The sequence below is a fragment of the Papilio polytes genome, unplaced genomic scaffold, assembly GCF_000836215.1.
Source record: "Papilio polytes unplaced genomic scaffold, Ppol_1.0 DF824169.1, whole genome shotgun sequence".
Taxonomy (NCBI): domain Eukaryota; kingdom Metazoa; phylum Arthropoda; class Insecta; order Lepidoptera; family Papilionidae; genus Papilio; species Papilio polytes.
In genome coordinates this window covers 3849412-3861876 of record NW_013525035.1, presented here as the reverse complement: position 1 = coordinate 3861876, position 12465 = coordinate 3849412, and the positions used below count along the sequence as shown (strand labels likewise).

The 12465-nt window shown below is 33.6% G+C and overlaps 1 protein-coding gene across 4 annotated transcripts in view; it reads left to right on the top strand.

Annotated features, from left to right (window-relative positions):
* LOC106111345 (plasma membrane calcium-transporting ATPase 2) overlaps nucleotides 1–12465 on the top strand; it is a 133011-nt gene that overhangs the window by 90323 nt on the left and 30223 nt on the right. For all 4 annotated transcript variants that reach the window (XM_013293379.1, XM_013293380.1, XM_013293378.1 and 1 more), the window contains one exon: nucleotides 11101–11301. In XM_013293379.1, the coding sequence (XP_013148833.1) occupies nucleotides 11101–11301 (201 nt within the window). The remainder of the gene's footprint in view (nucleotides 1–11100; nucleotides 11302–12465) is intronic.

The following is a 12465-nucleotide window of genomic DNA, read 5'->3' as shown; positions in this document are numbered from 1 at the left end:
TAGACTCGCTCCAGACGCACGGACGTCAATGCCTCGTTGACGTGACGTTGGGCCCCACAGGTGACGGGTAAATACGTCCCTCGGTGATAATATGCCAGTGTCGCATTACGGTGACGATACGATGTCGAAGTATTATTAAAATGGGTTAGTAATATGTCAATTATATGATATGAGAGAATCTAAAAGCGTAATAAAACAGAAGCGTTTGGACAGTGGAAAGTCGCCCACTGTCAAGAAGCTTCTATTTTATGGCTGTGCATTGAAAACTCGCAGTTGTATTAAGACTAACTAGAAATAATTTAATTCTCAGTGCTAAGCTTGTTTATTCCATTTAAAGTTATAACTCTGATAGCTTGATAGTTGAACCGTATCCTGCGGAAACCTTGGCAGTTTGGCAAACGCTATCGGAGATTAAACGGTCTAAATGCGAACTGGACTGAAAAATAGTTGTGCTCGCGACGTTCAATTTAAAGCACAGAGATCGCTTTGGTAGACTGTTGTATTGGAGATAGATTTATCTTGTATAGTTATATAGATAGATAAGCTTTTATTCTCTTACATTTTTTACATAGATTTTCATACTAATATTATGTCATTAATGACATAAACAGAAAAAGTAAAAAAGGACGAGATATTAAAACCAACAAGTTATTTTCAGCTTCCAGTACGTTTTTTAATATTATGATAATAAAACTTTTATTATTATCTGCTGCAATTATATGTAGTTAAAATATATCTATTGGCATCTTATCTACACTAAGGGACTCTCTTAAGTTAAAAGTTACTATATATTTAACGCCTTTTATATGCATAAGGATATATGTAATTTTATTCACAATTTCTTAGTATATATGTCAGTCTATATTTTTATTTGCGTCAATCGAATTAGTTACAAAGAATTTGTAATCGATTAATTATTAAGGGTGAGTTGCACCATATCGCCGGTTACCGTTAAAGTTAAAATTATTTGTAACAGTAATATTTGGAATAACCTTAAAATTTACCAAGGATGAGTTACATTAACTAACTATAAACCTTAACCAGCACATTCCCGATGGTTACGTCTTCGGATGTTCATGATATTCGCTACACCAGTTTTGCGCTGGTCAAAATGACGTCATATTTGACACTAATCATAACCGCCCGATTTTGGGCGGTTATAGTTAGCGTTACGGTTAGTGTCAGTTCGGTAGTGTCAACTGTCACAAGCTCTTATCTTCAAAAGCACAAATAATGGAAAAAGTAATGGAAAAAGAAAATCTCTACTATTATCCTATACGTAATCCAGAAGAATAAAGTCTTGCGTGCTCAGAAATAATGGATTTCCAAGATGGAACTCGAAATTTGGCCAAACATTCAGTTTGGACAAATTTCGAGTGTCTAAGGCCATAGCAACAGCGCTTGTTCCTTTTCTCTTATTTAAAAAAATGTCCTCCATAAAAGGACAATTTATAATATGCATTGAGAGGACAATTTATAATATGGAAAATAAATAAGATGCATTTATATTTGTATAATTTTATTGCTTCATTTTAGCTACATATTTGAGTAGTAAAGAAATACAGTTTCAATAATGGCCCAAACTAGTTTCTTTTCACAAGAGTTTGCCATTTTCTCCATCTCCGTGGGCAAAAAGTTTATGTCACTATAAAATACCATGCCTATGATACATAAATATATACGACGAAACATGAATTTCCAAACATTTTAATTTACGTAAATGTCATTCTTGACACTTTAGTGACATTCAGGTTTAAATGTTTCCATTGTAAAAACGAAAAACACATAAAACCTCTGTGAGAATATGTTTTTGCACTTGTAACCCTATTAACTATAACTATAACTTTTACGATAACCGGCGATTCGATGCAACTCACCCTAAGTGAGTTAACGTCTGTTAAACGTGTTTCTAAACAATGGCGTTATGTATAACGGTAATTTGTCGAAATCCTTTTGTGTGGAACTGCATACGTGTGTTAGTATTGCATTTAGATTAATTACTTAGTTACTATGCTCTAGTAAATATCTTTAACTTGATATTTCACATATATTTTTTGGTAATGATTTAAGGTATAGTGGAAACCAACCTTAACACTGTAGAGTAAGGTACATAATAGTTTTAGTCCAGATCTTTAGCGCATTCCTTTGAGAAAAATCACACCGAATCTCTTTTTTTTTTTCAATACAAAAACTTCATCGTTCTGTTATTTTATTTTATCTTATCTTTGAATGCGTATGAGTCGGAAAGCAATTTTATTTCGTAACCCTTTTTTATATGAATTGTACCGCGGAGGATGCATGATGTCGGATTGCGAAAAGAGTTACATATATTAAAATATCTCGTAAGTTGTATCGTTTTTCGTCAGATATAACATTAAAGTTACGTAGTTCGGAAACGCATCTCATGAAGTTATCTAAAAAAACTAACGGATGGTTAAATGTAGTTGGGAAACCGGACATGGCTATAGTAGGAGTTAATCTTCAAATCGAATTCGCATCAAGTAATGCAACGTTATATTTTAAATACAAACCGTATTCACATTTATGAGGTGTGATTTTATACGGTATCAATTTTTATTGCACTTCTTCCGCAATTATTCCTGCTATGAAATGTTATCGGACCCAAAGGAGCAACGGGCGTATAAAATGTTGCATATTCATACGCCGCTTTTATGATCAATAAAATGTGATCATTGGAGCTATCACGATTCAAATATTCAGTTATGTAATTAAGCAGCATATTACTGCTTCCTAGCGGATGAAAGGAGATTGCATGTGGCTGAGATGCGTATGTTAAGATGGATGTGTGGTGTGACAAGATTGGATAAAGTTAAGAATGTGCACATTAGAGGAAGTTTGAAAGTAGCGCCAGTGGTGGAGAAATTGAGAAGCAAAAGGTTAGCGTGGTATGGACATATTATGCGACGAAATGATGGGGACATAAACCAGAAAGTGTTGAGATTGAATGTGGATGGCTACAAAGGAAGAGGAAGACCGAAGAAAGTATGGATGGATTGTGTGAAGGAAGATATGCTTAAGAAAGGAGTGGATTCAGATATGACGGCTGATAGAGATGTATGGAAGAGCAGCACATACTGTGCCGACCCTCCATAAGGGATAAGGGCAAGTGGATGATGATTACTGCTTCCTAGTGTCCTTATTTTAATTATGGATTGTAATCTTGTTGAGCTACTCGAAATTCTAACATTTATTTTTGATGTACATTATAAGAAAAATTATAGGAATTTTCACTATCGCGTTTCATTATCTAATGTGAACTAACTTTTTCGTGACAAAGTATGGTTTTATCACCATCTCTCTTTTAAAAGAACGGATAGAACATAACTGTTGTTCGATTGTCGATTGTTTCGCAACCAATTCAACTGTTTAATACGCTCATAAGAATTAAAGCGAGATTAAACAGTTTTGCGATAGTTTAGTCAAAGGTGTGCGCTGTTACAGTAAAGCGTGATGGCATCAGATAAAGAATTTAACAGTTGCCAACTAGTTGGCAACTGCGATCCTATCGGCTTATAGTTGCGGAGTTACGCGAATGATGGAGATTACGTCAGCATAACTCCGTACTATAACTTCGTACTGGTCATTGTCGAGTTAAGTTGAAATTTATCTTAGTGTACGATTAATGTTTTTAACAGTGGTAGTGCCCGCTTTAACATCTTAGCACGAATGGGCCGGCACGCCCGGTGTAATACCACGACCACAAAGAAGACAGGCGTGAAATGGAAGCAATTCCGTGTTTCGTCTGACGAGTGTGGTGCCGGAGGCCTAATTTAAGTCCCTTTCTCTTTACCACCCTTTTCTCATAAGGAGAGGTTGGGAAGGGGAAGGGGATTTGACGGTGGAGGAGATGCACAGGAAGGGGAAATATCCTCTTTATGTGCGTCTCCTCCTCCGTCGTATAAGGGTAGGCAACGCATCTGCAATTGCGGATGTCTGTGGGCAGCGGTCGCTTCGCCATTTTGGCGGTTTCAGGTGGCCGCTTGCTCGTTTGCCACTTTATGTTATAAAAAAAAAATGTTGACTTTGAAGTAGCCTTATCATAACTTAGCATTTGGCTAAGAGTGATGTAAGAGTTAAAATATGTGTTCAACTAAACAATGACTAAATTTATTTGGGGTAACATTATCCGGATTTAATATTGTACTAGACATTGTGCTAAATGTTAGTATATACGATTTATTGTAGCTAATGTTTTGGATAAATTATTGAATATCAAGTTAAGCCATTGCTTTTTTGTTTATTTACTGCAAAGAATTTTTGTTCTTAAGGATTATTAGTACAAAAAATATTAGTACAAATTTTGTATATACTCCGTTTATTCCTATTTGACTTTATACCGCGTTTATTTTTACGGCTGTTAGTGTCTAAATACATATATTTTAAAAATAATTATTTTTTACTTTCTTGTATTATACAGTTTGATTTAATGAGTCATTTCATACATTACAGAGGTTTTTGAACTACAGGGATCTCTCCAAATACATTCTGTATTTAAATATTCTCTTTGAACTTGTCTTTAATACATACAAAGTAAGAAAAAAATCGATTCGGCGATTCAATGATTCACGATGAAAACATTAACGCAGCGTATATAGATTTAGAAAGCAAAAGACTTTGAAAGCAAATTTCGACTTTAACGTATACACGTAAAGTCTGTTTTACATTGTGTGGTGAAATACGGAAGCTTGTTCGTTTGTACGAAAATATACTACAAGTGAATTTGAACTGAACACGGTTTATTCTAACTTGAATCTTATATCAAGTTGGTTAGAGTTTAAAATCATTATCGAGGAATACGTAACCATATTTCAAGTGGGATGCGCACTGCATATGAAAATATTTGTGGCTCAACAAAAACAAATTCCTTTTATGAAAGCGATGTTAGAAATATTCCGCTTAGTTCATGCATTTTCATAACGTCGAAAGATTTATTTTTATTGGCAATTAACTTAGTTTAGGGTTTCCAGTTAACTGATTAAAGTTTTCGGTTAACATCCGAAAGTCACTTATGCTGCGTTGCTGAAGTTTTCATTTATTTAATCACTAGCTTTCGCCCATGACTCCGTCCGCGTGGGATTAAAAAAACGAAAGTGAGTAGCCTATGTGTTCTTCCAGGTTATTTATTCTCTACATCTATACCAAATTTCATGGAAATCAGTTCAGCCGTTTAGGCTACAAACTCTAACAAACATCCATCTAAACTTTCGCATTTATAATGTTAGTATGATTAGCTACTGATTCATTAGATTAGGTTGACTTAAGTTTCGTAGTAAAACTCAAGTTACATAGTTCGGAAACGCATTTCATGAAGTTATCAAATCAAAAACACTAACGAATGATTTAATATGTCAGGGAAACCGGCCATTAGTATATATTTTAGCTCTTAAATCAAATTGATAACGTTAGTTTGTTAATTTTTGTAGCTTCCAGGAAAATAAAACATTTAATTGTTATAAATACAGAAAAGGGAAGTATTTTATGGGATTGTTTTTGTTAGAAATCGAATATTCTCGTCGAAATGTTTTTACGCAAGCGTAGCCCGAATGTAAATCGAAATTTTAAATAAACTCCGCCTGTCTTATGTTATTTTACTAATATAAATGCGAAAGTTTGGATAGATGTTTTTTGGAGTTTGTAGCCTAATCTGCTGAACGGATCTCGATGAAATTTGGTACAGTTGTTGACGATAGTCTAGAAGAAAACATAGACTACTTACTTTTGTTTTTTTTTAATTCCCCGCGGACGGATTCGTGGGCGAAAGCCAGTAAAAAAATGTATGAATGTCGGCTAATTTGTGTTATAAATAAATTTACAAGTAAAGCGCTTGTGAAAAGAAATTCACCTGTAATTTTCCAAGTTCTAAATTAATGTATATTAAGGGTCCCTAAAATATATCATTGTTAACTGGCAAAGAGCTTAAAACAAAGATATTAAGGAGGGGAATAAAAGGAACTCACTTAAACCGCTATACTTAGCTCGCTGTCTGTAATGGCTCCCTGGGGATCTGAGACCCGACCCGTTTGGAGATCTCGAAATATCAAGTTTCCTTTGCGTTTGTATTTTTGCACATCCCTACACAATAGGGCTGATGAACCGTACAATAATAAAGTTACGCTTTACCTTATATCCTTGTTTATAGATAGATAAGAGACAGATTCTTGTTAGTTGTTTTAAGCTACCTTTAAGGTTATAAAATGTACTTACTAACTTGTACCATTATTTCATCTAACACGTTAAATCTTCTACTCACCCTATGACTGCATTTTAATTGGTTAAAATAATAGTGGCATAGAACAAGTTAATTTATGCGATAAAGAATAATTTAGGGTTGACGAGCTCAAGGTCAGAAAACTTATTCACTCATAAATATTTACAAGTTACGATAAATTATGTGTCAACCCTAGATACTGCCGCACCCCGCATCGTAAACTACACGGTCGCCGGTTCATCGGCCGCCGCTATTCCTATATCTATATACCTACTTGTATGTAATCATAACTAGAAATATTCAGCACATACAATCTCTGATGTTTACAATCGTGGTTATGAAATATTTATAAATACTTGTATTGGTACATTTTTAATATACGTACACTAGCGACTAACTTAGGGTTGTCTCTGTTTAGAACAATAATTATAAAATGAATTTAACGAAATGTTATGGTTAACAATTCTAACATTAAAATAGAATTTCATTTAGGTGTAAAAAAATAAATTTAGTATATAAAGTGATATGCCTTAAAAAAAAGCGGACTGAAACATTCACAATTAGGATTTTCACTTTGGTTTAACTATTGTAAACACTAGGTAAGAATTTTTAAAACACCATTAGCATTTGTGGTATTACGCAAAACGTTGCAGAAAATCGTATTTTTTAAATAAGAACAAGTAACAATTTTCCAACCAATTTAACACACTCGCAGTTAAAACAGCATTGTTTTCTCAAAGTTAGTAGGAGCTACTTCGGCTATAAAATATCGTTCTAACCACAGTTTGGTAAGCGCTCCCCTACCACGAAACTTTTCAGCCTCATAAATTCAAATCCGTTCTCTGCTTTACATCTTTACAAACTTCCTGAATTCGAGCCAATAAGTGAATTTGGTTTCTTTTTGTTTTTTAACATTTACTTTATGGTGATTATTTTTCTTGGGATGCCATTGTATTTTTTAGCTTTCCAAAGTATTTTTTACTTGGTATCATTTGTCTTTATAAAGTAACTGTAAAAAATGTCAGTGCAGAAACAATCAAGGAATCTTATTAGAAGGGAATAAGGATATACCAAAAATTCCATCTACAAATTATTTTACTATTATGTATGACTAGATTACGACCGCGACTTCGTTGTCTTTGAAACTGGAATGAAAAACAATTAAAGAAAGCTTCTAAGTATTGAATTTTGCGGTACACCCCCGATACCATCTAATCGTGAAACATCTGATCTAAAAGCAATATCATAGAATTGATTATCATTTTCCCGTAACAGGCGATAGAAAATGTAATTCAGTTGTTTTTATCTATCATAGGAGATAAAGGTAATTTTTTGTAGTCTTCACAGTGACGTGTGTTCGTTACACTAGGTTTACACTGCCTTATTCAAAAAGGTACAGGTATCTAAGTCATTTTTCTATAAACAGAGATAACAATGTTTTAGTACAGGTATTTTGTCAGTAGAAGCCCACGTTTAAATTATCATCGACAAGTTAGTTAATTGTTCGCATCCTGACAACGTTAATTAACACGATAAAACCAGTCGACGCTCGTTATAATTTCAAAATTATTTCAGTTCCTTATTAACCCCAATTTTTGATGTTATGTTTGATATCACGTGAAGGTTTTATAGCAAATGTTTTAAATTTTAATCTCCACCACCAAAGTTAAATTTTACATTGTCGTGCGTAGAATTAATCTTAAACTAAAGATTTTCAACATTACCTAACAATAGACAGGAAAATACGAAGCAAAAATTACAAGTCTAATTTGACACGCCTAGATTCAATTGATTTTTCTTTGCTACCAAAACTTCTGACAAGTATTATTTGAACATTTTTGTACTGAGTAAATATTGGTTGAAATAATTTCTTTTACTTGTGAAAAAATGTCCATCTTGTATGGTATCGATGTACGATGACGTCACTTAGCCTCCATTGTTCTGAAGCGTTCAAGAAGCAGCAAGGAAATAGTTCAGTCCAATTTTATCTGTCACTGCGGAATAGATTAATTGGTTACAGACGTTCCAACACTAATGGCTTTTAAACTAGAATTTCTTTAATTTGTTTTTTTTTTTACAATCTTAATTGAAGTTTCTATTAATAAAGTTAAGGGCAAGGTGACAGATTTCGTAATTAATTCAAACATTAGAAATAAAAAATAAAAAAAATAGATTCCAAATTATTCACACAATTTAAGGTTATGTTTATAAATGTTCTAAAGAACAATATTGCCAAATAATGGGCATTAAATACCTGTTAGCCTAATTATTTTTCAAGTAATAATTAATTAAATCATACTTTATACGATGTAAGAGTTTAAAGCTTAAACGGCTGAATTAATCTCGATGAAATTTGGTATAGATGTAGAGCATAGTCTGGAAGAACACGTAGGCTACTTTTGTGTTTTTTTTTTAACGTCCGCGCGGACGGAGTCGCGGGCGGAAGCATGTTAATAATATAATTTTTATACGGTACTTTTTAAATGTTTCTTTGTGTTGATCGAGCCTGACAAAGAAAGTAAACTTTTTATCGAGTGATGTTAATAAATTTTTTAATTTTTAAAAATACACAAGCGCCGGTTGACTCAGGTTCCCAATTCACGGGGCACGTTGATTTTTTATTGCGGGTGTAATTTTAACGCGCTCGCCCGGCTGTCCGATTACGCGTAACATCACTGTTTACCGGCCGTTCGCCCGATTTATCGATAATAAACTCAATCTGACTCCAGTTACTCGGCGAAGGGTTTAAATAATTATTTATATCGACATTAAATTACGATGGAACATCACTACAAAGGTTAACGTTTTCGCGTTTGGTTTTTGTCTGGTATACTTGAGTTTATAAGTTTTGACTCTGTCAAGGAATCAATCACAGATTTTGATATATTCTGTTGTTCTCTTTCTCTCTTACTTCTGTACATCGTCTTCTCATCTCAGTCTTATCTTAAAGTTTTCCTTCCGAGATATTTCTCTCTATATCGTTCCTTCATTGCAGTCTCGACCGCAACTTTAATAATCCAAAATCCTTATTTCTTTCGTACAACTATGCTTTATTCTTATTATAGTAGTAAAAACCGAGCACTATAATTAGAGAATTATTTGAACTGTCTGGTCTAAAACAATTTAAACGAAGGTCTTATTATTTTCATCAAGTTCTTCTATAAATAAAATAATCAATGTAAATAATTAAACATCGTCTGTAACCCTGATCAATAACGTGGAGGTGACAGTAGACACGAGTCCTTAAAATATCAAACTGTCATATCATTTTAGTGACAGCTATAATAACTATGCCATTATCGTCACTACCACGGTGTCTGTAGCCACTATTTAATGTCGCGACATATACCATGAATTTATTCCGTCAATATTTCTATGAAAACTGTCAAAACGGTAGCAATTCTAACGCATTTATCTTGGCTCAAATATGAGAAAGTTCTAGATGTAAGATAAAAGATAAGTGGTACCGGTGCGTTCCACTGGAGATTCCGGGAACCTCAAATCGCACCTGAGGACGGCCACCGGGGGGGTTTTAGTTTCGAAGTTTTCTCCTCCGTTAAAAAAAAAGATCTTAGATGATAACAGAATGACCATCTTTCATAAAATATGTTTGAATTTTGTTTCGCAAATCGATAACTGAAGTCTGCGATGAAATTATTTTTAGTAACGATATGGGGCCAAGTTTGAATTGTTAATGCTCTTAGTTCCGTGATCGATAGGCAACCCTTAAAGCAATAGAAACTGAAATGTAATAGATAGGTCTTTTGCATTGAATGTACAACGAGGATAAATTATTGTTAGGGATAAAGGCATTAATATGATAAAAATTGATTATATCGTTTCAGTTGGTTGGTTTCTTACAATTATTAAGATATTTGTAAGAAAATGTTGCGACTGTCCACTCTATAACTTGTTTGAATATCTTTAATGATAAAGTTACAGCCTCTATTGTAATGAACAATTTTTAAATATCTATTTGTGTACACTAACACGATGTTGCGGTTAAACATAAAATTCATAATGAAAAATGAATTTACCCACGCCTCTGAGTAAAACGTACAACGGCTCTACGGTTTACGGTTATAGATCTATTCGCGTACTTCCTGCTTAAGACCCTGTTTTCACTGTGTGTTTGAGCGCATACGACTGTTTATATGAGTAGAATATAATTTCCTAAAGCATGACTACTGTTGGTAGGATAAACAAACGCGCGCGGATAGACGTTTAATGGAAATAAGTCAACTAAATAACGTTTTTCTTTTCTTATAAGAAAGATATGTTTTCTATAGATCAAAATACGTTTGTTTTGTTTTGTTGACCTAAATTAGTTTTCAATAAAATGATCTTTGTAAAACAATGTTTATTATGAATACAAAACATCAAAGTAGTGCATTACACTCAATTGTCGGCCATTACAACCGCGCCCGTCTTATTTCGCGTAAACACTTACGCACAAAACAATAAACCATCCAGTTTAGCTCATGTTTGTCCGCTTGTTTGCGGATGTAGTTTATTGAACCCGGACTTTGTAATTTGACTCTAATAATAAATCGAAGAAATGTGTGAAAACCCACGGTTATTTTTAGATGTTATGATTTACTTCCGTACTCAGTTGTGCACTAACAGACTTATGCTGGGTTTCTGAAGTTTCAATTTATTTTGTCATTAAATATTTGACCTGTTTCAACAGAGTAAAACTTAAGTTACGGAGTTCGGAAACACATTTAATGAATTTATCGAACCAAAACACTAAGGAAGTCAATCGTAGCTGAAAAACCGGCTATCTATGCGCTTACTAACTCTGTATTTGCTAGTGAAAGTTTATGTTGAGTGTAAAATCAACCTAATGGTGTTTTTTTCTTTGTTTGCAGGTCTTAGCGGTTCGAAGGCGGACCAACAGCACAGGCGAGAAGTGTTCGGTTCCAATTTAATCCCGCCGAAACCTCCTAAAACCTTCCTTACTCTGGTTTGGGAGGCGTTACAGGACGTCACGTTGATCATCCTCGAGGTGGCCGCCGTTGTCTCGCTAGGATTGAGTTTCTACAAACCGTCCGAAGATGAGAGCGATATTGGTTAGTTATACGTTAAGTAACGTACTTAGCTTAATATTTAAACTAATTAACTCCGCCCTCAGATTTAAGCAGTACTTGCTTATAGTAAATCACTATTAACCTTAGTGTGCAATAAACGTCTTTGAGTTCGACTTATTTCTCAAAGATCTTACTATTCCATGTGCAAAAACCATTTTATAGTCACTACATATAAGTTCTTCGTCCGTAAATCCTACCAAAGCGAACCCTATTTGATGGCTGAACGTGACGAAAGATTGGAGAGTCGTAAAACAGCACCCCCGAGCCAAGCAACCCTCAACTTATTACACGATGGAAATCGAAGGAAATTAGCCCCGGGCTGCTTTTTGCTCGGACTTTGTCGGAAAAAAATATTTTCTTATTAACTGACTTAATGGGAAATATTACATAGCGATATTTATTAAGAATTTATAGATAAATAATTGAAGTTTTCTTTTTTTAATCTCAATTTCATGAAGATTATCTTGTAGATTATTGTAATGATAAGGGAGTAAATACATTCGATATTGTATACTAAGGAAATAACGTCAAAGATGTGAACTTCTAAAGGGTTAATAAATTCGGTTGTGCCAACTTCAGATCCTATTCTGATCCCTTGTTACGTTTCCACGTTTATAGGAATCAATTGGTTACCTATTGTTTCCTGTAAGATAATGAAAGGAAAACGAATTGTACTATTTATATCTATAAAATGTGAACCTATAGTATATTTATATATGTAGCGTATTTTATACATAAATGTGTTGTGTTTGTGAATATTTTTAGGTATATAACCTTTTTTTAGTATGCAAGTAATTTAAGGATATCAAAATTTAACCTTTTTTGCATTAAGATATAATTAATAACATATTTTCTCTTTTCAATAACAACAGTAGATGAAATTGGTAAGAAAGTTGTATTATTTAGAGAATTTTAAACACCTACCTGCTCGTTTATGATCGTGTACTCAAGATCATTGAAATTGTCTTTGTTATACTAGATTTTTCCAAATTCTGTTTTTTTATTTAAAATGCAACTAAAACTATTTAATGTGTTTAATTGGTATTTAACATTATATTTCTTTTTATTTATGTTATGGTACTTCGATCGTTAAGTTAAGGTAAATTCAACAAAGTTACCTAACACTGATAAAATATTAATTGAAAT